Raw genomic sequence first — 24,355 nt, 5'->3', positions numbered from 1 at the left:
TAACACAAAACATAACTTCCCTCTGGGCAATAGCTTTTATTTATTCATTTAATGAGAGATTTCCACTGAAAGGTACACATTTCTAGGGTACACATGTGCAAGGAGTTAGTTTCTTCCCCTACATGAGTTGCCAGTGTTTCCTTCTTATAACTCCTCGCAAATGAATGCAAAGTGCTGAACTGAAATTACACAGCCTAAGAGGTGGATTGTCCAAACCCACGTGCTTAACAGAAAGGGTTTTTTATACTTTTTGTGTTTTATACCTTTCCTGACTCCTTATGGGGTTGAAAAAGTGGATAGATCCAAACAAAGGTCACTGGATGTGTTTGTGAAAACATACAATAAGTAAAGGTGGCAGGGTGGACTGACTGTTAGGTACAGTGAGTACGACACAGTGTTGTCTATGGTTAACGTGTGTGAGTCTACATCTATCTATGATCAAAAGTTAAAATATTTATAAAAAATTAAAACAAAAAAAATTCTCATTCTTATAAACAGCGATTACTCTTTCCATTTAATTTCAAAAAGATATGTAATATGACCTACAAAGAAAAAAAAACAACAAACAACAAAAAAAAAAAAAAACATGTGCAATCAATGGCATACTCTTCCCTCTGAAGTGATGGTCGTACAGATGACCACAGAGCACAGCAGAAACTCCCTCCTTTGTTATTTGTTCCTACTGTAGTTTAGAGTCAGCTCAGTTCAGGACTGGGCTCAACATTTCACAAAAACCAGGTTGCTGCATTCAGTAGTATTTTAATAGTGGTTTACAAAGTCCACGCCCTTCATTTCCTCGCACAGCCTCCTTTAGGGCTCCTTGACCACATCCCTCCAGATCCAACACAGCTGTAGTTGATTTGTTTTATCCCCACCCCACCCCCCCCTCCCTAACCCCCCCTCCCTCTTTGCCCAGCAGAGGTCGCTAAGGAGTCACCGTGGCTGCCGTCTGTCTGCTCCTCCTGCAGCTTCCCTGATTCACTGCTATGACACCTGCTCTACTGGCCTCATCTGCACATCTCCAATCTGATGGCAGAAATGAGTTGAGGTCAATACAGAAACCAACCAGCATTCAATGCAATGCAACTGATAGTTTAGAAGCAAGAGAGAGAAGGAATCAAAGAGAGACATACCTGGACATGAGGAGGGGCACTGAGGACAAATGTGACTGCACTGGCTATGTCTTCTGCTTTCAAACACTGGATGATGGAGAAAACCGTTATTATTAATGCTACAGTACTTCATTTAGTAAAATACATCTGTTGATGTGCACTCTTACTTTCATACTCTCGTACACTGCGGCTGCTTTCTCTGGATCACTGTTATGGTGCCGGAAGGCAAACTCCGTCTCCACTATTCCAGGTGATATACACTGCAGAGGAGGGAAAATGCATTAGATTTTTATTGCTTACATGCATAGATAAACCCCCCCCCCAAAACAAAACAGTTTCCCACACTCATTTTAAAGTAAGGACATACTGTAAATAAAGTCAGTTATTCTATTTACTTATTCATGTGATTCAATTTTCTAGAAATAGCACAGGCCAAAGACAGACCTCCACAGTTTTGGTCAAAAAGGCCTGAGAGGGTGTCTTGAATATGATTATTTTTGAATGAAGTTTAGAGGAAAAAAAACCCCCCACAAACCAAAACAAACCTTTTTTTGAGGTTTTTGTGACGCATAGAAGTGTCAGCACTATGGCCAAAGCTTGTTAATTGTTTTGCTTTATATTCAAAACAGAGCGGCACAGATGGATGACTCAAGCCTCTGCTCTCTACTTTTTTTTTTTGTATATTTACATCATAACGCTATGAATCACCACACATTCACTGTGCAAACATGCCTCAAACTGATATCATCTAGTCAGACTGCAACCAAGATTACATTAGACCCATCTTGCACAGTGTGACATGAAATACATTTAGATTGTTGTTATTGCACAGTCTAAAGGTGCATTAAGGTGACAGCTCACTTACTGTGGCTCTGATGTGGGTGTTTGCTTCTCGTAGTTCTTGCCGGATTCCCTCAGTCAGAGCAGTCACAGCGTATTTAGTGGCACAGTAGAAATGCTCATCAGCACTCGGGACGACTCGGTGCCCACCCATACTAAACAGGTAGAAGAAGAGATAATGTAGATGTATAAAATAGTAAAACATTTTGTATCTCAACCTTGATTCAAGCCTAAATCAGCCCCATAAATTTACTGATTTACTTGTGTTCCTTCGAATGTCTCCATGTGCTCACTGATACAGCAAGATTTCTAACAAGTTTATTTCATAAGTACACAAGTTTATCATATACAGCGTTTCGATCGACTTAACAAGCCTACGCTTCCAGAAAAGTCAGTTCTTCACATTGTTCCAAGTCTAACAGATGCCAGGTGGGTCAGATTAAAATCACCTTGAACAAATTGGCAAACTGAGTTATTTTCAGATAAATCTATATATTTGTTCTGAGACTTGTGGGCTGTTTTTATAGCTTACCTGTTAATATTGATGATGTGACCATCATCCACATTCCTCTCCTTCATTGATTTGTATGCCTCACGGGTGCAGATAGACAAGGCTAAGACATTCACCTGCGGGGGAGGCGAAGACAGCAACTTTATTTAACCATTTACCTGTCAGTCTGTGTATCTATTAGTTAATGTCTGTATCTACCAATCTATCTACTGTATTTATGAACTATATGCAAAGTATAAGCAAAGTAGACAAATTCATGCTGTGTGAGAAAAATGAAAATAAAAATGAATTACTAAAGTTGATATTATTTGCAGAACTTCATCTTGTTTTATTGCTAAATCACATTTAAGAGTGCCATGTGAAGAAAGTGTGATCAGTTCAGCTGACTTATGTTCTCTGGGTCACTGTGTTAGACCATCTGAACCTGCTGATCCTGTCCAGCTTGTGGACTCTAAGCTGCTCCTGCAGTGAAATTGATAGACTGCAGGTTAAAGCCAACGTGGTGGCAAGATAGGGGGAGGTGACCAAACAAGGTCAGCGTGCAGATTAAACACAGGCTAAAAATACACTGCTGTACACATTCATGTGGGCTGCCATGACAACAGATGGACAAGCGTTACAAATGCTGGAGTCTGGAGACGGAGACTTTAGAGCAGGGGGTCTTCAATGGTCAAGAGCTCAATGAATCAGAATGTAAAGTCCCAACAAGAGAAATAGTGCTGGCTTTCATTAGTGGGCCTCTGCTGTGCCAGGGCTTCTCCTCAGAGCCAATGAAGCAGCCTCTGTGAGGGGAGGGAATCAGCGTGTGTGTGTGTGTGTGAGTGTGTGTGTGCACGCACGGACATTTCTGCTTCAACTCGTAGTCTTTGCTGGCTTCCACTCACACTGGGCAACCATTTCAGCTCCTCCCAGTGCTTTTGTGTTTGATTAGAGGAGCCAGAAAAATAAATACAACGTAAACTTATAATAATTCTAATTATCCCTGGGCGATATTGCTCTAAATGAATTCCATCTCTCTAGTTTGTTTCAGCTTAAGCATTTATGTGTGCGTGCGAGATCCACCCACGTCGATCATGTTTCTCCAGCCCTCTGTCTTCCCGCTGAGTAAGGGCTCATTATGGGCCAACCCAGCATTGTTGATGCATACGTCCACGCCCTTGTGCAGCGTCTTGATGGCTGAAAACATGGACAGGATCTCTTCCTCGTTGGATAGGTCACACTTGTAAGGGATCAACGTGCCACTGTAGCCTGCACTCTGACATTCCGCTGCCAGCTTCTGAAAAACACAAATCAAACCCGACGTACATCATTTTAGAGGATATTAAACACAAATCCTTAAGCACTGTTGGCCATAAAGTAATAATCAGGTCGGAAACATTGTTAAGAGCTAGAAATGATTAACCTGCAGTAACATAATTAAGTTACAGTCCCATGATAAAACACTTTACCCGCTCAAGACACTGAGACAGCAGTGAGAACATGCAGCCATAAAAATCAACACCACATTAGTACATCATAACCTGTAGAGCCAAAACATTCATACAAAACTCTACTTTTTTTTTTTTACCAAAAACTACATCATGACCCTGGATGTGAGGAAGCGCTGATGGGATGCCTCTTGCTTGGGGATACAGCTGGGCTGAGCCTGCTGCAGGCTGAGCAGGCTACACTCCAACCAGGTCAGCTGCCCGTCCACCACTGCGGGGTTTGATACAAACTGACACAGATCCCCCTGCCAGGCACAGCTGCACTAGTCACCTGATGTCTCGCTCCTGGTGCCAGTCAGACAGGAGGGAGGGGGGGGGGGTGCGTTGGTGATAAGAGTGGGGCTGGTGGCGGACAGAGATGATGCACAGTAGTGTAACACTCAGAGTGAGCGTCTGTGAGGCCAAAAGGATTACATGTTTAGGAAGTTGATGTAGTGAAAAGGAAAAGTCTACCCTCTAAACTTCAACACCTTACAGGAAACTAGCAAAGACCTGCGTTAATCAGTACATTTTGTCTTGGTGGATTTCAGTATTCAATACCTGACAGCTACGATGGAATTTCTTTCAGTGATCTAAACCAGTGCTTCCCAACCCTTTTTGTGTGACATACCACTACAACTTTCCAACTATCTCTTTAGGATACGCAACACACGTTTTAGCCTATAAAGCTATCACAAGTCTTTTATTGTATGAAAATTCGCTGGAGGCATTTTAATGCATACGACAATAAATTCCTAACCTGAGTCAACACGTTCTCTCTGTATGTGGATATTGAGTGGGCACTTGTTTAGCATTGAAGCTCTTTTCTTTTAAGGCAGAGTGGAGCTTGTAAAATTAGTAAAATTTTCCAGAGGAGCTCACTTTCTCTTAGATGAAACTAATCCCAGGGAGGAGAAGGTATGATCTGATGCTTTAAGCTGAAAGTTGATGACAGCTCACAGCCACAATGTAAATGAGGACAGCAGCAGTAGAAAGTAGTTGTAATTATCATATGAAGTAATGTGGATCAATGCACGGACTTTGCACTAGGGAGCCGGTAGGGTAAAGTCCGTTTAATGTCCGGACTGACTGATTCGGACGTTTGCCTTCACACATACAGTTCCTCCGGGTAATGTCTGGAAAATTTCAGGGTTTGCAGTGCATGTGTGAAAGGGGCTTGTGTGACTACGTTGTGGGATTCTCTGTTAAATGTCTGACACCTGGATACACGCTATAAGCCCGACTGTATATTTGCTGATAGTGGAATCCACCTAAACTAAAGTATACTCTTGGATCCTGCTTTTTATAATCAGGATGAAATTGGATTGAGGGATCATTTTTGGCTTTTTTCTACTAAAATGCATAATAGAGTGAACGCACCCCATCTCACACTTGGAGTGTGCAGATTTCTCTGCTCTTCCTCTAAGCTGTTTAACTCGGATTATCCAGAGAGAAGGCATTACCCGAATAAAGCTGTCAAAATGCTAAAACACTGAAAACACTTGTCTCTTCTGTAAAGATTAAAACCAACCCTTCTGCCCCTGTTATGGAAAGGTGAACCACTCCCTTTTGTGCATTACCTTAGATGTGAGGCTGTGATCACTGGTCTGTTCAGCTTAAGTATCTGAAGTGCCTTTAAATCCAAGGGACAGACTCTCAGGCATACGGACTGGTGAAGAGGCCTGTTTTTTTATCCAGAAAGGAGGTTAACGTAAAGGGGAAGCCAGGCCAATCTTTTGTGAGAGGGGGAGAATTAGTTGTGTAACTGAGGTTGAAGTGGAAGCTCAGAAGCAGAGCGAACAGACTGTGATCTAGTTCCAACTACAGGAAGTCTCAGGCTGTGAATCTGTGAGTTCTGGCACCGGCTGTACTGCCAAGGCCAGTACCAGCCCTCATACTCGCCACGCCTACAACAATGCCACTATAGCACCCTGTCCTACAGATAAGCAACCAGGCCTGAAAAATGCAGCCGCAGCATACTGTGGTCGGCGAATGCACTCGACACACGATTCATTCATCTCAGTCCAAATTGAAACTGGATATCTGTGGATTGAAGCGTGTGCAGCATCATACCTTTTAAGATGAGGTTGAAAAGTGAGAGTGAGACAACCATAAAACATGTGTCAGTGACAGACACACACAGCAGGAAGAGCTTTAAATGAGCCTTGGGGAAACATGTAATAAAAGTGAATATAAGGTTGTACTAAAGGTGTGCAGGACAAGCTCACATCAATCAAATGCAGCATCAGAATCCAATACGCTGAAATGTAAATAATTCAGGACATTATGTAGCCATTTTTCTCTAAATGCAGCATTCCCGATCTCGATGTAATTTCACCTTGTTTCCTTATCTTTGGACAATGTTTACACAATTCAAAATGTTTGAAATACATACATGTACAAAACCTGTTTCTATATCACCTGTATTATCAGTGACTTCAGTGACTTTCATATCATTTTGCTATCCTGCAGTTATGGAAGACTGCACATGTGTACACACAGCTCAACAACTCAAATAAAATCACTGTTTGCAATTACATGGAGTCTTGATAAGACCAATACTGAAAGATAAAAAGTCTTACAATTCATAAGACAAATGATGTTTGAATAGGTCATTAACCCTTTACATGTTACAGTAATGGGTGTGCATACACCCACACAGCACTAACAAAAGACACATGTGGGCATGTCCATGTAGTCACATTAATGGCCTGCAACCCCTGCAGGGGGCTGTTATATAAGGTCTACGATGCAAGGGACATCATTGTCCCACACCATGTTCGTCAATCATTCACCCAGTCACGTGGAACTGGTGTAAATGGGCCAGCAAAAAACAAACAAAAAAAAAGACGTAAAAAAAAAAAAAAAGATAACTTGCTAGTGAAGGAGAAAGAGATAAAAATAAAGATGCCAGAGTGTTAAAAGGCAGACAAGCTTTAAGTGGCGAGTCAGATCAAAGGCACAAGGCAGCAGCCATGAACTGAGAGAGCTGAGAAATTAGATTTGTCTCAGGTTGACTCGGGAGGTCCATCAGACAAAAGAGGGATTGTATTATAGCCAACTGTGCGCCTCTTATTCTCTGAAAAGACTGGTAGACAGTAAAAAAAAAAAAATCAAAAGATGCAATGCAGCCATAATTCAGCCAATGACCCCTCCCCTCTTCATCCTTTCTGTCCCAACTCTTGTACCTGTGACACACAAAACAATTTTTGCCTGTCATAATGCATTTTCATCCTCATTACTGAGACTGTTGTCCAGTGATCACAAAAAGTGTGCAGAAGGAGGGAGGAAGAGAGGGAGGGCTGGCAGCCAGAAAGTGAAACAGAAGGAGAGAGAGAGAGAGAGAGAGAGAGAGAGAGAACAAAACCTGAAGCATACTGCATTAAATGTGATCAAATGCTTTCAGATTTCAGTATGCTTTACTCTTTTAGAGGCTGGAGAACAGTAGCACAGGACGAGGGCAGCAATTTAAGATTCCATTACTATTTATAAAATGCATTCTTCATTTATTGACGTCTCAGAACATTTTTTCTGAAGACAAATCTAACAGAAAAGGTCTCTGAGGAACACGTCTACTTGGGACACTTTATTCTTCTAAGCCCTATCACTCATTATCCAGCTGAACTACTATTGTGTCACATAAAAATAGACAGTTTTAAGTTTAGCCTGAGCACAACTGTACTGAATGTGGGGTCAAAGGTAAAAGTAGGCTGTATAATTGGATTGCAGCAGGGCTAGAAGGGATGGTTGTGTGATTATCTCTTCTTCACACACTGAAAGACTGCCACTAAAAGGTCTAAAGGTTGAACCGGCTGGTTTTACAGCACCTCCCTCAGGACAGTCTAATCAAGACAAAGAGATAAGAAAAAAAATTACACTCTTTGTCAGGAACTATACTTATTGACAGACTTGGGCTTTCCTGGGGAGTTCCAAGCAAGGAATAACTTGTAACAGGAGGCCCAGAAGTAATTTGTAGTATTTGAAGTATTAGCCTCAAGCATAAAACAACTTTAAATCCAAACACAGGTCCTGGTGATGACTAAGCTGAGAAACACTGTCTGTGATAAAAAGAATATGACAACTGATGTTTGATATAAGTATGCGGCTCACATGAAATTGGCCTTTAAAACACTGGTAGACTAGGGACAGAGCAGCTGGCTGGGTGTTGTGTAACAAACTGGTGAAACCAGTGTGGTAGGACTTTATTTTCACAAACAAAGTGATAAAAACCAGGAGGGCGTAGAAGCTGATCTCTATTCTGAAAAGAAAGAAAATAGTGCAAGGAGAACATTTCTGTCAGCAATATTTCAACACTAGATCAACTACAGAGAGCAGCCTTTATTCATATATTCACATGGGCATCATATGATTAAAAAATAGCTCTCTAGTTCTCTTGTTTGTAGTTGAAACATGCTGAGGGGGTGAAGCTTCCTTCTAGTGAACCAGCATTCATCACGTGCCTCTTCCATCTCATGTGATGGGTTCGTTCTGCACCTGATGCCAGCCATCAGTACGACTTTGCTCACACCGCAGGCCTGCGGGCGGCCCTGATGCAAGCTATGAGCCACCTCATTACGCATGCTAAGTTTATGATACCTTGAGCCCAACGCAGACAACAAAAACAGACAGGGGAGTCTCATGGAGACAGTGTTGAGCTGACAACGTCCAAAATGAAAACCTTTCAAACTGAGCCAGGCTGGGCTGCCTCTATTCACCCTGTGAGCTTAGAGTAGCCCTAAAATGCTTCCAATATCAAACAAACCCCCAGCAACAAATCCAATTTGGCTGTTGTTGAAGCGAAAACAATCCAATTTGCATTCTTTCTCTTCAGCCCCCCTCAATTTTTGAAATAATGAACTTGGTGAACTCAGGTTTTGTGTTGTAGATTCACAAAATCCTTTCACCACAAAGTGATTTCTTTCCCACTTTGCTCTCTGCTTCAAATATACATTCAATTACCAGAGCTGGCCAGCTGCCGCAGTCGCACTTAGCTTTCAAAACCTCCTCACCTCCTCCCCCCCCTGCACATCAGGGCCTCTCATACTAATACACACTCCATCACACAGACTGTACATGCAGAAAAGAGCTTTCCAGCAAGTCTTCAACAAGACAGGACAGGACAGGAAGCGCCCCACCTATCATAGCAGGAGGCCCGAGGAGGGAATGTCACTGCCAGTAAACCTTACACCTTGAAAGATGATAAGCAGAGAGAGGACAGCACAGTGGTGGTGCAGGGGGGATGGTTCATGGGGGTCACTGGGCTGTCTAGACCAATCAGACTGTTAACTGCGTGAGACCCAGGTGATGTAGCATAACAAGTAATTAAAAATACTCCAGACATAGGAACTTTAAATAATTCATAGAGAAGATGAAACTGATTTCAGTGGTTTTACTATGCAGTAATACAGTCTGTGTCTGTAATGCATATAATCTAAAAAAATCTGAGAAAACCTCTTTGTTAATGAATTACAGAGAAAGAAGTGGAGCTATCACAATTAATTTTAGTAGAGACTACAGTCCTAAAAGCTGCTCTGACAGTTTACTCTACAGTATATCAAATAATAACAGTTTGATGGATAACAGAAATAAGCTGAGAGCACAACACTCAGTTAACAACTAAAGTTGAGCTCTACAAATAGTGTATATGTTAGTACATTAATCAATCACCTACCTCTTGAACTGGCTATTTCTGTATAGAACTTTTAAGGTGCACAATGATGGTCTCCCTCTGCTCAAATCCACTGCACATTATAAAATAAGTGAAGACGAGTTTTAAAACTAATTTCAAGCTGTTGGCGTATTTAGTGTTTGTACGCTTGGCACCGTTACAGAGATCATCATTGCATCACCTACCCTTATTTTATAAATCTGTCCATATGTCAGTGATATCCTCACAGGATTCATATATACAGTAAGGAAATGGTGTTATGATTTATGTTGGTGTGAATGTTGCTTCTCTTGGGGGCAGAATCCATGGGAACATGACAGATTATTAGTTAGGTATACGTCTTTATCAGCTCACAGCTCAAGTGGAAAGTGTGCAGTCAGTGGAAAAGCTTTCTGCATGGCTAAGACAAAAACTTGTGAAACGGAGGAGTAGTGAGGTAACTCGATGAGCTCAGGAGTAAGCTGACAGGAAATAAAATAGCTACTGTGCAGGTGAAGACAGCAGTGCTGTGATTTCTCTCAGAGCGGATGACAAGTGACACAGCAAAAAACTCATTGTTAAAACATAATTATTTGACTACTCATATACAGTAGATACTGTATTATATTGAACATAGGCTAAATTGGGTTTTTCCATAATAAAATGGGTTTTTACTCTATATTTTGCAACATACCCATCCCACTCAAAATACAAATCATGAAGAACAAGACAGAGAAATATATAAAGAAGAATCAGGACATAGACTTAAAGAGAGATGAAAACACAAAGTGAGGCAGAGGGTGTGAGACAAAGAGAGTAAAGCTGTCTGACCTGACCCACTTCAAATCCTTTCTGGAGTGAAATCTATTTATTGTGAGATAACAGGACAGGCTGTTCAGACACCTACACTCGGTGGTGGAGACTAGAGCTGTGCGATATGACCAAAATCTCCTGAGATAGACCATTTCATATCCAGAGAACCATACATATCAGGACATAGCAACATTTTCTGTTTCTGTCTTGCGTAGGTGGTAAAAGACACAACAAAATAAACAATAGAGCATAATATGAAATAATAGACGTTTTTCTATCGTCACACGATATATATCGTCATATCACACAACCCTTGTGGAGACGGTTTCAGATTTGCACACAGAGACGCTGATTGACTTTTACATGACTGAGCACCTTTTACCTCCTACACAATGGGCACCAAAACCAAGCTGCTCAGCCAAGGTCTGACATTAATCTTCTGGTTCACCTGCCAAAGGCTTTGAGATTTAATTCTAAATTTACTCACTCAAGATGGGTCAAGTTTGCGATTCATTTAATGATGCGTCTCAATAAAGCTTAGACTGGTTAAAATGGCAGCACTAGTCTGCAGAGGTGTAGAGGCTGCCAATCAAGAACCTGTTTGATTTAACCAGTGAGTTCAAATATCATTATTTAAAAAAAGTTAGAAGCCTGTGTGATGAGTGAGTGGATGATTTGGCATTTGGTGCTTACAAGTTCAAAAACTGCCGACTGCTTTATATTTGTACTGAATCCACTCCAAAGGCCTTCAGCACCGACAATCCAGGTTTAGAAAAATCATCAGTCTGTCGATTATGCTCCTGGTATTCTCTGTCTTCTTATCACAGACTGTGTTTTATTCATTAGCCCAATAGTTTAACATAGATCATCCTTTTTGGCTGTATTTTATGCAGAATCTATTGCTAACACGGGCTATCGGTATGCCAACCACAAATCTGTTTAGCACTAAAAACCCACAAATTGTGTTTTCTAAGTTTATCTGATCTAAAACTGCAGGTGCCACAGCTTTGAATTTTGACTGATGCCTCTGTTGTGGGTAGCCTCAAAGCACCCAAGAAATGTCAGTTTCACTCTATCAGTTTTAAACAAACTCGAAATAAAAAAAAAAAATTTATTTATTATCTAGAAGGCGATGATCTCTCTGCATTTAGCCTGGGTTACCACAAATGTGACTGCAGCGAGAATAGAGAAGTAATTCAGTCGTTTAAAAACACTGATTCAATTAATGAAGAAACAGGCTATATACACTGTATATACACACACCTGTGTCCGCTGATTATATTGACCACTAAAGGGACACCAGCTGAAATTGTGACCCTTCCTCCTGGGTCCTGTTGAACAATGTTACAGAGACACAACTTTCCAGGAATCATTAGAGGCATAGGCGACCACTGAATATGATTGATTATGTGACAGACCCTACCCCATCCCAACCTCTGCCTCTCTTCCCCTAGAGCAATAACAGTACTGACACTAATCTCCTCTAAACCAATCCTGACCTGCAAATTATGGTTATTTTGTATTTACAAGGTGTGGGGGCGTCGACTTAATGACATTAATATTAACAACCAGATTATGGGACATTCAGACAGCTAATACATTTCTACATTTAATTACAACTCGCCAAATTTCATTTGTGAAATCAAGTTAAGCACACAAATATGAAACCACTTTTATCTAAATTCATTGCAGGCCTCACGCCAAAAAAATGGAGCTTCCCGGCCAAATGTGATAAGAGAAAACAAACTGTATAGTGGTTGTAAATCTAATATTTGTGGTTTTTAAAATGAGGGATTATTTGAGTTGTGGTGATCAGCAACTTGAGTTCATATTCCCATAACTGTATTTACTACTGCATCACATTGTGCTATGTAAGCAGATAGCACAAACCCACACATATGGGCTATGTGGGCCAGAGAGCCTTAAAGTCTGATGTGAGCTCAGACATAAAATCCTGCTAATATGGAGGCAATCTAACAAACAACATGCATTCAGGGTTTGTTTTTTTTAATTCCCTGAGTGGATCCTCCTTGATAGTGACCTCACCATTGAAGTCAGATGCTGCGGTGCTTGGTTACAATGAAATGCAGCTCTCGGTGGCACACTCTTGGACTGCACTGTCCTCCGCACAGGGGCCACCTTTAAACCTTTTGTAACCTCACAGAACACGCCGTATGAACCGTGAAGAGATTTTCCTTCCAGCTAAATAAAAAGCTTCGTCCAGTGGTCTCGGTTACTTTCGCAAGAGTTAATGAGAATCTGTGTTGCTGCTACTTGGATGCGGCCCTGTCATCTCCATTCCTGCACGGACCCCATGGTGACCACACGTCTCCGGACAGCTCCCTGCTCCCCCGCTGCCTATTCTATAGTCTCGCAGACAACATAACAATAATGCTGCCACAACTCCCCACTCTCCTTTCACAGTGTTTTGTTTACACATAAAAACAGAATGTGACAACATCTGAATACGTCTCTCATTTTTCATCAGGGTTATATCCCGTCTACTTTAAGAGAAAATATTGCTGCTGTAACATAACAATCGTAAACCCTTTATTTCCCCAAGTAAAGACATAAACACCAAAAGGGAAGTCAAGAACAATTGCTTAGTGATGGACACTTGCATCCCCCACTTGCAGCATGCCAGGTTTGGCACAACTACAGCAAGAACCCAGTTTACATAGCAGAGAGAGTACAATACTGGCTTTGTCCTCAACTCACACAGACGACTCTCTAGGGTCTTGTACCAGTGATGAAAACTATCATAGAATGGGAGAGATGTAAACCTGTCGCTCTATAAAACCTGACATGTACCTCCAGTTTGTTCTTGTCATGTAGTAAGTGAATTGAAGCTTCGGTTTCATGTATACTAATGTACAATTTAAAATAGTTATAGCTGATCTGGCTGTGATGTAGTCAGCTTTTTAACGCTGACTGACTTTTGTACAATGTAAAAGCGCTATAAAAAGGTTTTACATGTTGTGACCTTGTTTCAGTCTTGCACAAGTCACAAACAGGGGCTGAAACAAGCCGCCGCAGTTAACTATTGACAGGACGGGCCATGTGACCAGAGTATGAATGGAAAGAGGCTATCTATTGCACAACATCACACTCACTGTATGCATGTATGGGCAGGGGTGTGTGTGTAGTCAAGGTGAGGATATGCTTGCATGTCAAAAACAAGACCTGACTGAAGTATGCAATAATGTACTTTTTAATCCCTAGAATGAAAAAAAAAAACCAAAAGCTTAACGTTGAAATGACTTACATGCCTATTTGTAATTCATGCTTTCACAACACACCATCAGCAGCAGAGTTCCTGAAACTGATATTGCAAACTGTAAATTGTGCAGCAATAGACACTGGTGTAAAAGCCATACTATAGGGTAAATTGGTGAGAAAAGGTTAATGCACAATGGGAAACTAAGTGGCTGACCAAAGACTGATCAATGACATAACATATAGCTTGACCCTGCACCACGCTTGTATCTTTTGTAAACAGCTTGACACTGGGATATCGCAGGTCATTGAGTTTGATGTAACAGGTTAAGACATGGATGAGCCCCTTGTTGAGAAATGTGGGTTATATAAGAAGGCACTTGCTTTCAGCACAACTGTTTACACCAACCATAAGCCATGGGAAGATGTGCCCTGCTCATCTCTTCAGCCAGTCAGTCTCCCAAACTTTATGAGAGAGTCACAATTCAAATCAAACTGATTTCATATTTATTCAATAGCTAAAATGGACTGTTGTCTAACATGAGAGTATATCAGGTCAGTGACTACATGCCAGTTAGCGACTGATGGCTACACTTGTGAGTGACTAAATATTTAAATAAGTAATAATTTACATGACGGCTGTTGTAAAATGATAGTGTCGTATTACTTATATTGGTGACTACACACACTGACATGCTTAGGTGATATTCGACAGTAAAACATTTAAATATTAAAATATGACAAAGTTGTTAACAACCACAGGCGAGCAAAACTACAGCACTCTGCCTCTAGAAAAACACATTAGCAGTGTAAAAGGTGGCTAAAGGCAGCTGTAGTAAGCCTTTTACGGGCCAGTGCTAGAAGCTAAAACAAGTGTGGAGTGAGGAGAGTAAGGCTTAATTATTGGCTGACAAGATAAGCAAGGTGCAGTGCCTTATGGCTTATGGTTACTTAGTTGGTGGGGGTGTGCAAGAATGTGTGCCACAGGACGTTGAATTGCATCCACTGCATTTAATTTACCCTTCACCTTAAGAATTAAGTCATTTTTTAAAACATGTCATCAGTTCACTGGTTCAATATGTGGGTGACAAATTCACATGCGGTTCAAATATAATCACCGCTGACACTAATTACTTTCATAGTCACAATGAGAGCAGGACTTAATGATTGAGCTTGTCTTTTATTATATTAGAGGGTGTGATTTAAGCTAATAAAACAGTGAGAAAATGTTATGAGTATTGTATCATATTTGTTCCAAACTACATTTGAAATTAAAATTGTTGTGCAAAGTCAGTGTGTGAAAAATGAAATAAAAAGAGGATATAGGTGGAACAATTTGTGGACTGAGATTTACATGGATTGAATTGATGTAAATTTATTTCTTATACACCAAAAGCTGTAGTTTGAGAGATGGTGGAGAAGCTGAATGATCAGAAAAGATCTTCTTATACTGTCCCACAGGGCTGACACTCTCAAATGATCCTCACACCTCTTTCGAAACTGTGGTGTGGTGAACTGACTGAACCTGAACACACTGTTTATTACTGTAACACTGTTAGTAGATGAATTAGGGGATGACAGGGTGACCCACTAGTGGCCTTACTGGCCCCATATAATGATCAGTTGTTAGCAGGTATCTCCCTTGTCTAAGTGTTATTTATCAAGTCACACTGAAGTCACCCTGCCAGCTCTGTGGATGCTGCCTCCTGACATCTGACCTCACAGGAGAAGGTCGTTTTTAAGCTATAATAAAGATTTAGAGTGATGCTGGTCATATTTGCTTCATTTGGCGGGTGTTACTGTGAGGCACTAAATACTTTCTCAATGTGGAGGTGTAGAATAATATCCCTGTAATATTCATATGGTGAATTGGTGTCAATGCCTCGCCGGGATTTAGCGTTAGCTTTGGTTTACACCTCTTCCTTCACTCTGATTTAACTGTATTTACTTTGAATTTAGTAAAATATGTTATGCATGTCAAACTGTAAGGAAAAAATGAGTCACTTTTTCTTAAGTGCTTGTCTAATTTCAACAAACGTTTCAACGGCTGTGTTGCCTAAATATCACAAATGTCTTTAACGTTACAGTTGACGTTGAAGTTGTGAAGCTAATGTTAGCTAGCGGTTAACGTTAGTTAGCTAGTTTATTGTTGCTCTTATAGAGCTAGCTTCTCCTGTGACTCAGACTGACTTATTTTACGGCTGTTAGTGATCTTGAATTAAACTGCCCACCTCTATTTTGTCGACATTCCTGGCACAGCCGACAACCCTCATGCCTTGCTGGACCAGTGCCCGGGCTACAGCCGCTCCAATCCCCACCGAGGCTCCGGTCACCAGGGCCACTCTGCCTTTCCACCGCTCCATCTCCTCCGCGCTGTCTGCACCGGGTACAGTACGCCAAACAACAGCAGCTCCTGCGCTGTACTTCGGCTTTGTCTGCTTAGTTCAAACTGTCACAGTGGCAGCTGTCGATAAAACGTACGGTGTGTTATAATTGTGGGGATGGAGTAGCTACAGCCTCCAGTCTCCGTCTATGCAGCATCCAGGACAGTGGGGGTAGTTAAGCCCGGATCCATGCGCTCCGTCCTCTGGATGAAATATGAAGAGCCCTAAAGGATTGTGAAAAATGATTGGCTCACATCACCTCCCACTTTCTTCCTCAGTGCTGTCCATGTGTGGTTATCTACCGCCGCCTACCGCAAACACACTCACATAACACGACAGGTGCTTTGCGTGTTGCTTTCAAGTATTTTTACTTGAAAGTTTGTTGGGAAACATTATAAAAAGCGCAAGTACGTGAAGTAAGACAGGACGGGGACGGTTGCAACACTTTTGCTCAACACGCATTTACTCAGTTACTCTGAGACTATTTACAGTAGACCACCACAATTTTAATAGATTGAATTCATGTCAGTTTAGTGCCCACATCATTAATTAAATGTCTACATATGATAATAAACTCATAATTTGCATCTGAAGAGAAATCAGGTGTTGCAACTGACCCTATACATGGGGGCAGTCGCAACGTACTCATTAACCTTTGTTAATGACATAGTTTTTATTCTACCTGTCATATCAGTCTGAATATTTGAACTGTTTTACAATGCACTATATCTATGAAAATCAAAGTTAATATGTTGTAATAGCTGAGATATCCTGTAATGCAGTGAGCTCCAACTGATATTTTAGGGTTGAGATGTCTTCAGATCCAAAAGGTGTGGCAACAAAGGATTAAAACAGAAGCATACACAATTTTTACACATGGTATAATGTCCTACAATTTAAATCAGTTTATCATAAATTTTACTTTATCAGATTATTAAATATCAAGGTTATATTCATCTCTTTTCCAAGTGGTTAATTAAATCTGAACTGGGAACACTGACATTTCTAATAGATAGTGAAGGTAATAATATCTCCACCCAGTTGCTGAACTTTGCTCCAGGTACTATGATGAGTGAATGAGATTTTCTTTTCCATCATTCACTTACATTTACAATTACTAAAAAATGTATTGGTCTCAGATATACATCTGGTTCTGGCTGAGTAAATGAAAGACCCCATTTTTCACATATTTTAGTATTAGACTATTTAGAAAATATAAGGCCATGGACTATTTAGTTCAGTGTCTATCCCTGCTACATTACTGACATTAAAAGTTTTAACCAAATTAAATCCTTCAGGACAAAAACTTGTTCCAAACTACAAACTTAAATGGAGATATTAATTGAACAATGTTCTTACCTCAGGACTAGACTCACTACCTGCCTTTTAAATCATACTATTTGTTCAGAGTTAAACAGGTCAGGACCAGCGGCTCAAAGAATGAGAACTCTCTAAGATCAAGACGTAAATGAAAAACAACAAATATATAATGCATATTAATAAATATTTTTTATTTAGTAAATTTTGCACATTGCGCTCTTAACATCACACCCAAATCCTTATTACAAATGGATGTTTATTCTCTGTAAAATCTTTATATTTAGAATTTCTGTACACATTTAATGGTACAACCTTTACCACTACACTGAAGTGTCACCAAAGAGAAACAGAATACGGTAGAAACAGAACATATTTAAAAAAGAAAAAGAAAAAGAAAACATGAAATAAGACTCCTAAAATGTATTCCTAATGTCACAGCTTGCAAAGCTTGATTACAGATTCCACTGTGCTCTTACCCAACAACCCTACAGAAGACCAACAACAAATAGCTAGGCTTGGTCAAAGAGAACAATTACAGGTGAGAACGTGGCCAAGAAATGAGATGGAAAAGTGTGTTGGTGTACAAGTGAAAAAGAGAGAGATGATCAACAGAAAGTAAGAATCACATTGACTTTAAAAAGGAAAAATGACCGAACAAGACAACAAACATACTTCAGAATTTTATCTTTTCTAAAGATGTTGCACCAGTGGTCATGAGTGTTTTCCTGGGGGAGGATGTCATTAGTGCAGTTAGTTGACACTGGTGGTGGCAAACCACTTGCCACAGACTGGCTTACTTCGCTCAGTGGCACGGCAGTAGTTGGTGAATTTCTCTTTCAGGAGCTGTCGGTACTGGTGACGGTTGGTGTAGAAGGATTGGTTTCTTTCTAAAAACGCTTGGATTTCATCCTCTGTCAGAAAGTTTTCTTCATCTGAAGTCGCTTCAGAATCATCCTGTATTAAAAACACAACCGGAATACAGTCAATCAGCGCATTAATCATACTCAAAAAATTGACAGAGAGGTTCAAAAGGTGTATTTTTGATTATTACATTTCTCACTTACCAGAAGTTCCACAAGACTTCTGTTTGCTTCCGGAGGCCTGGCATTAAGGCTGAGGTTCTTCTGATGTACTGTCCATGGTAACCGTAGGGCAATGCTGGCAAATGTATCACCACATAAGGAGGAAAAGATTTCTTTGGTTCGGCAAGTGTGTGATGATGGCGGATTGTGGCCCGTTTTGTTCCTATCTGACATACAACCTTCGACTTTTTGTCCCTGTAGAAATTTGCATACTTTGATTAGTATACAGTGTTAAATATTGTGCATACAATGTGTGAATTCTGTAGTTTGTCCTCTCACCTGTTCATTGCAGAAACCTTTGCCCTTCTTTTTCTTCTTTTTACTCTTGCACTGAGTCTTTTCCTCGGAGTGCGGCCAGCAGTCCACACAACTGTCTATTCCGTCCTCCTCCTTGTCTTCAGCGCAGTGATGGCCGTTGGCGTCTTCTCCTTAAAGTTAAACAAAAACACACTGTGAGAAACGACATTATACTGCATGTTTACAAGACTCTGAAATGGTTTCAGAGTTCAAAGTCCTCAGCATCTTAGAGCTGCTCAAACCTGACCTGCTTCGTCATGGTTGCAGATTCCCTCAGAGCAGGCAACGTCAGAGCCTTCCCGTGATCCCATCTCACTGCCCTCCATACTTGAGGAGTAACCGCAGTCACTACCGTTGCTGAGGGGGGATAAATCTACACAAACACCAGTTTTTTTTACAGCTCATTATTTGTCTTTACATTCAAGCACTAGACAGACTAATTTTGATCATGCAGTGACCTTCATGCATATACAGGTTTAATGTTATATGGTGATGTCTGTGTGAATCTTTACCTTGTTTGGTGTTGTCTGGGCAGCTACAGGATGGGCTTCCATTGGCGGTGACACTCTCCTCACAGCCGGCCTCCTCCTCTTCCTCCTCCTCCTCATGGCTCCCGCAGGCCTTGCAACTGTCCTCCACACACTCAAGAGAACCCTGCAACATACCAGATTTACTGACTTTAATACAGGCGAACAGATGTGAAGCTGCGGATGAACACAGGTGTCTTAAAAAACGCGTAAGGCCAGCTTTAGATTCTTACCTCATCCAGATTTTTCTCCTTGTCCTCTGCCTCTTGTTCAGATATGTCAAAGCCACACTTGTTTTTGCGTCGATTTTTTCGCTTTTGTCTCTTTTTCTCCTGTTTCAGCTCTTTGGCCCTCTCCTCCTCAGACAGCTCCTCAACAAACTGCTCTAGCCGACTGATCCCCTGCATCTTCTCCACCGCCATCTAGGGATATGGTAACAGATACATGATCACAGCGCCATAATGCCTCCATCCTCTGATAAATCAGTTCTAAGTAATACCATAAACACACTGGCTTAGAGGGTATGTACCTCAAAACTTTTACGTAGTGCATCAATTCCCAAATGGAAGAGTATCTGCCAGGTCTGCTCCTCTGCTCGTAGTTTCTGCCAGATCTTATGCAGCCGCTCATAGAGGTGAATGCCCAAACAGGTCAAGACTTCTTCTTGCGCAATGTCGATGGTCTTGGCATGTCTCTCTCTGCGTCTTGAAAAAACAAACAAACAGTAACATCAACTGGATGTATAAATACACTGAAAGAATCATGGCAAGAAGGAAAATGACTCAAACTGACTTGATCAATGGAGAATGTGAGCTCTGCAGTGTTGACTGTTTAAAATTTTACTTACTCATAGCCTCCTGCGAACTCAGGCTCTGCTCGGCCAAGGAGGTGAGCGATGAAGTCAGTCTCACAGCACACGTGGATGTGGCGTTCGTGAGGACAACAGCACAGTCCCTCATACAAGGCAGCGCAGTAGCCTTTCTCTTTACTGCAGTCCAATTCTCCTACCAGGATGTTGTATGCCCTCAGCACTTTATTCTTACAGTCAGTACAAAACCTGTGGACAAGAAAGTAATATGCAATTAATGCAGTTCCTTTTAGACCTGTAACACAAAATCTAAGAGAAAAAAAATGCATTCTGGAAATCAAGGCTATGACAGTCACATTACCTGTGTTTACGCAGGTATGTCTCCAGCGTCTCTAGGAGACAGGCACTATCAATGAGGACCACCTCATCCCTGCACTCCTGAGACATCAGCTCCCACACGTCCATCCAGCTTCCACTGTAAACAATTATCATTGCTTAATTATTACAACAAAATGCATCACAGAGCACAATTATCATCTCTTAAACCTGCGATAACTGATTATTGTCCGCTTGGGGACAATGGAAACAAGCTGTAAACACAACACTGACATATTATCTATCACCTTACAGGCTGATATGTTGAACTTGTGAACAAACAGTTGCCTAATTACACATGCAGCAGATACAGAGCAACATTATCATTCATTTGGAGTCATGTTTCTGGCCACCTGGTGCATTTAAGTCCAAGATTCACTCTCCTTCTAGCTCTGGTTTTGGTCTCCACTAATTCAGGAGGAAAATATCTTGCTCTTTAGCTGCTAAATGCTGCACTATGTTAACTACATCTAAACAAAGCCAACATGTCTGATGTCTGTTTGGAAAAAAAAAAAGAAAAAAAAAAAAGAAACAACCCATAGTCAATTTCCAATGTACACACTGGCTTAAAAGCATGCAACTGCTGCTGTATGTCCCCACCATGAGAAGAACTCCAGGTGCTCCAAGCACAGGTTAAGGATTTCTAACAGATGGAAGTATCCAAACGTTACTGCAGAACTTACAGTATAATTTTCAGTTTTACAAGTCTGTTTTGTTTCCCAAATCTGAATATAAACCAAACTATCAACTACTGAAAGGTCCCCAATATTTATAAAAATCACCACAGGATGATAAAAAAAAAACATTTGTGTAACTGGGGTCTTAATCTGCTTTAATAGAGAAAACTCATACATGTACATAAGTGCATCTCTTAACTGCGGGAATGTTTTCTGATTCCAAAATGACACTAGAAAAAGCACTCTGCCGAGCAATAAGCTCTCATTCCCAACAATGTTACAAGCACATATATAGAGTATGAGACTAGGCTATATATTAGTTGTGTATAAGTATGAGTGTATAAGCTTTTCCCATCACTACTAGCCACAGGTAATAAAATTTGTATTTCTTAGATCTACAAAATGTTACACGATTCTTAGTAAAAATTACAAACGTGATTGAAAGCTGTACACATCAACAAGCTCTAACAACCACACTGAGGCAACCCCCCAGAGAGCCTCAAACACCCCATATTGGTTTCTGTTCAGTTTTAAGTTTGTCAGTCAAAAGGCTGAACAACTTTCCCAGGTGAAGCATATTTTTGTATAGATCACTCAACTGTCCATCTAATGGTACACAGATGACTGGCCTAAAACACAGACCTTCTGGAGGCTGGTGACAGAGCTAAGCTGTCTGTTTAAAGACTTGCCTCTACCTACGGGTGACACAAGCTGTCCAAAGGCAAAGAAGATGCTACATCTGTTGTCTTCAGCTCCTCTAACAGTGTCATTCTTAAAACCTAACACTCTGTGCTGCCGTCATTATGGTTTGATAGAAGACAACATTCAAAACATCCTGGATATTGTTTAGAAAGAAAAAAACTGAAACATAACAGTTGTATGAGGAAAACACATGAAAATAGTCATTTTACTCACCCCAAAGGTTTAGGTTTGTGTGTGTCTAAGGAGTGTAACTGGCATCGTTTGTTCTTTTTGCTTTTTGGAATGGCATCAATCATGTCATTCAACTTTGACCTGCAAAAATATGTATATATTTTTAAGAGTTGATATAAATACAACAGTGTAAGATGTCCATTTACAGTGTTTTAAACTGGTATAGAATTATCCTTCGACAGTATCCAAACAAACCCTGAGTAGACCCAAGTATCTCCCACGTATAAATTTGGCAGTAAGAATGAAAGTAACACATTTCTGTGTATCTTACCCGTGGACGTAGAAGAGGGTGTAGAGTTTCTTAACGTCTGCCAAACAGGCCTTGGTGACAGAGAGCATGCCCGTGGGTTTCACTGTCAGTGGCTCCAAGGCTGGGTTCCCTGATTCCACTAAATGGGAGAAAAGGCGCTCCACACTTCGTCTGCAACCCACGCATGGCACCAGCTGAGATAATGCACCGTACACCTCTCTGGATGTCACCATCAGGGCGATATTCAAATCCTGTTGCTTCAACTTGGAGTGATACTAAAGGAAACATACATCCGTTACAGCTTTGCTGATAAGTCACATGAAGAAAACCTACACCCTTTTCAACTCAAGCTTGTGAATGTAGTAGTAGGGAAAAAGCAAAAAAAAAAAATCACATGCTTAAGTACATTTAAGGAAGGGACATAATGTGTAAAATTGAAACTACTCACCTCAGAAAATTGTTTCCAATGAGAACTGTTAATTTCGTGTCTATCAACATCCATGACACTATCAGAAAATTCCATTACCATCTGGCAAGAAGACAGAATATAAAACTGTTAATGTACATTATTGAAATTCTCATTTCAGCCGTGCTGATAAGTATCACAAGACATGATCACGTCTCTGAAAATATCCAGTGTCACTTTGTACATTATTAATGCATCATTTATTAGGAGTCAAGAATGTTGAAATTTATACCACGGCCACTTAAGAGTTCTTGACACTGATTGCCTGGCAAGCATCTATTATTTTACTGTGTTGTACAGTATGAACAGTATAACTTTCAAGAGCCTATCCTTTAACATTTTAATAAAGGTCTGTACTTAGTAATGACTAAGTCTTTGGTTTTGGTCAGTTACGGAGCAGATGTGGCCTATGATTGTGTTAGCCCTTTCACATCTGTGATTTTCATAGACATCCCTTTGTGGTCATACACATGAGAAAGCTTACTTACCGTGAGACCATCATCAATATACAGGGGGATCTGTCTGGAGAGGAACGGGTAGTCCTCTTCACCTTCCCTGCAAACCGCGACCAGACGTGCCATGGTTTCTCTCAATGTGGTGCAGCTTTCCTGCCGATTACAAACAAGAGACCGAATGACCACATCTGAAATCAATACTGGCCACAACATCACCTTGTCACCACAATAAATACTATCTGACAGACTATTTGACATTAAAACGCGGTACTAAACGCCAAACCATTTGCTATATAACACCGACACCATCTGATTTACTGACACGGCTGCAGAACGTACAGATTTGTCTTGACCCAGATTTGGACAGCTAAGTTAGCAAGAACAACCTGGGAAACGAGAGTATATTATTTTATGGTGTAAAATCACCTGGCAGGAGGTTTTTCTTACACTCTTCCAGTTATGAAAACAGGTTTAATGACGCTAACGTCCGTCTGCTGGGCAGGATAAAGTAACCGGCGGTGAGCCAGTTAACGTTAGCCTGCTAGCTCATTTTATTTGCCAGTAGGATTTTGAAATACGAGGAAGCAGAAATTCAGTCACGCTATACACCCTTACACTGACGTGTGTAATGTCTTGGCAAATAATATAAAGTGCAGTGTTGATATAGTTAGTTTCTGCCCTGTCGATGCCACTTGTTAGCATCGCTGTAGCTCGCGTTAGCAACCTCGAACACGGCTTACATAAAGTTGAACTGGGCTACTTAGCGACTGTCACTTTTATCAGCTTCTCTTTCTAACGTTTAAAAGACTGACCATAATCTGTCACCTTGACGAACTACTTAAATGTGCCTCTGTCAAAAACCTCATAATTGTCTTTACTCACCCACTTATGAAAGTTCCTTTTTAAACAAAAATAAATAAGTGCGACAGTGAGTGAGGCTGCTACGGTGGCGAAATCTGCATTACTGATTTGACCTTTGCACTACGCACGTAGTAGCTGACGTAATGTGCTCAGCCTCCAGGGGGCGCACTATGCATCTATTTACACCAATAAAGAAATTAAAAAACAAAAAGCAAACATAAACTAAATTAAATTAAATTAATTACAAATCAAATTAATTAAATATGACTCTAGCTTTCACAGCTTTAGAGTTTGTGCAGTATTTTAGTGTGTTTA

The 24,355-nt window shown here is 40.7% G+C and overlaps 2 protein-coding genes across 2 annotated transcripts; both read right to left on the bottom strand.

Annotated features, from left to right (window-relative positions):
* Window positions 1-21: 21 nt before the first annotated feature.
* On the bottom strand, window positions 22-16,256 carry dhrs11a (dehydrogenase/reductase 11a). The gene is made up of 7 exons (XM_067607531.1): window positions 15,837-16,256; window positions 3,530-3,739; window positions 2,485-2,579; window positions 1,978-2,107; window positions 1,280-1,372; window positions 1,134-1,199; window positions 22-1,026 (listed from the first exon to the last, which is right to left on the bottom strand). The coding sequence occupies exons 1-7, from the start codon at window positions 15,966-15,968 to the stop codon at window positions 985-987; spliced, it is 768 nt and encodes a 255-aa protein (XP_067463632.1). The 5' UTR covers window positions 15,969-16,256; the 3' UTR covers window positions 22-984.
* A 1,218-nt stretch (window positions 16,257-17,474) lies between these two features.
* On the bottom strand, window positions 17,475-24,167 carry ggnbp2 (gametogenetin binding protein 2). The gene is made up of 14 exons (XM_067607517.1): window positions 24,062-24,167; window positions 23,213-23,332; window positions 22,707-22,787; window positions 22,280-22,533; window positions 21,991-22,089; window positions 20,385-20,498; window positions 20,063-20,272; window positions 19,745-19,919; window positions 19,449-19,637; window positions 19,201-19,342; window positions 18,936-19,061; window positions 18,671-18,819; window positions 18,374-18,586; window positions 17,475-18,263 (listed from the first exon to the last, which is right to left on the bottom strand). The coding sequence occupies exons 2-14, from the start codon at window positions 23,303-23,305 to the stop codon at window positions 18,060-18,062; spliced, it is 2,049 nt and encodes a 682-aa protein (XP_067463618.1). The 5' UTR covers window positions 23,306-23,332; window positions 24,062-24,167; the 3' UTR covers window positions 17,475-18,059.
* Window positions 24,168-24,355: the final 188 nt, after the last annotated feature.

This window comes from Thunnus thynnus, chromosome 13 (genome assembly GCF_963924715.1).
Source record: "Thunnus thynnus chromosome 13, fThuThy2.1, whole genome shotgun sequence".
In the NCBI taxonomy this organism is placed as follows: domain Eukaryota; kingdom Metazoa; phylum Chordata; class Actinopteri; order Scombriformes; family Scombridae; genus Thunnus; species Thunnus thynnus.
The sequence above is the reverse complement of the archived record's forward strand: the minus strand, read 5'-3'. Positions and strand labels throughout refer to the sequence as shown.

Bases quoted from the DNA above. Each gene is read 5' to 3' on its own strand.
- ggnbp2 (XM_067607517.1), bottom strand. From the start codon at position 23,305: ATGGCACGTCTGGTCGCGGTTTGCAGGGAAGGTGAAGAGGACTACCCG. The intron at 19,920-20,062 runs GTAAGTAAAATT...TGTTTTTTCAAG, and splicing joins GAGTTCGCAGGAGGCTATGA to ACGCAGAGAGAGACATGCCA. The intron at 18,264-18,373 runs GTAAGTGAGAAA...TTTTTAATACAG, and splicing joins GAAGTCTTGTGGAACTTCTG to GATGATTCTGAAGCGACTTC.
- dhrs11a (XM_067607531.1), bottom strand. From the start codon at position 15,968: ATGGAGCGGTGGAAAGGCAGAGTGGCCCTGGTGACCGGAGCCTCGGTG. The intron at 3,740-15,836 runs GTGGGCAGTTTA...TGTGTTTTTCAG, and splicing joins GGAATGTCGACAAAATAGAG to AAGCTGGCAGCGGAATGTCA. The intron at 1,373-1,977 runs GTAAGTGAGCTG...CCTCCTCTGCAG, and splicing joins ACACCCACATCAGAGCCACA to TGTATATCACCTGGAATAGT.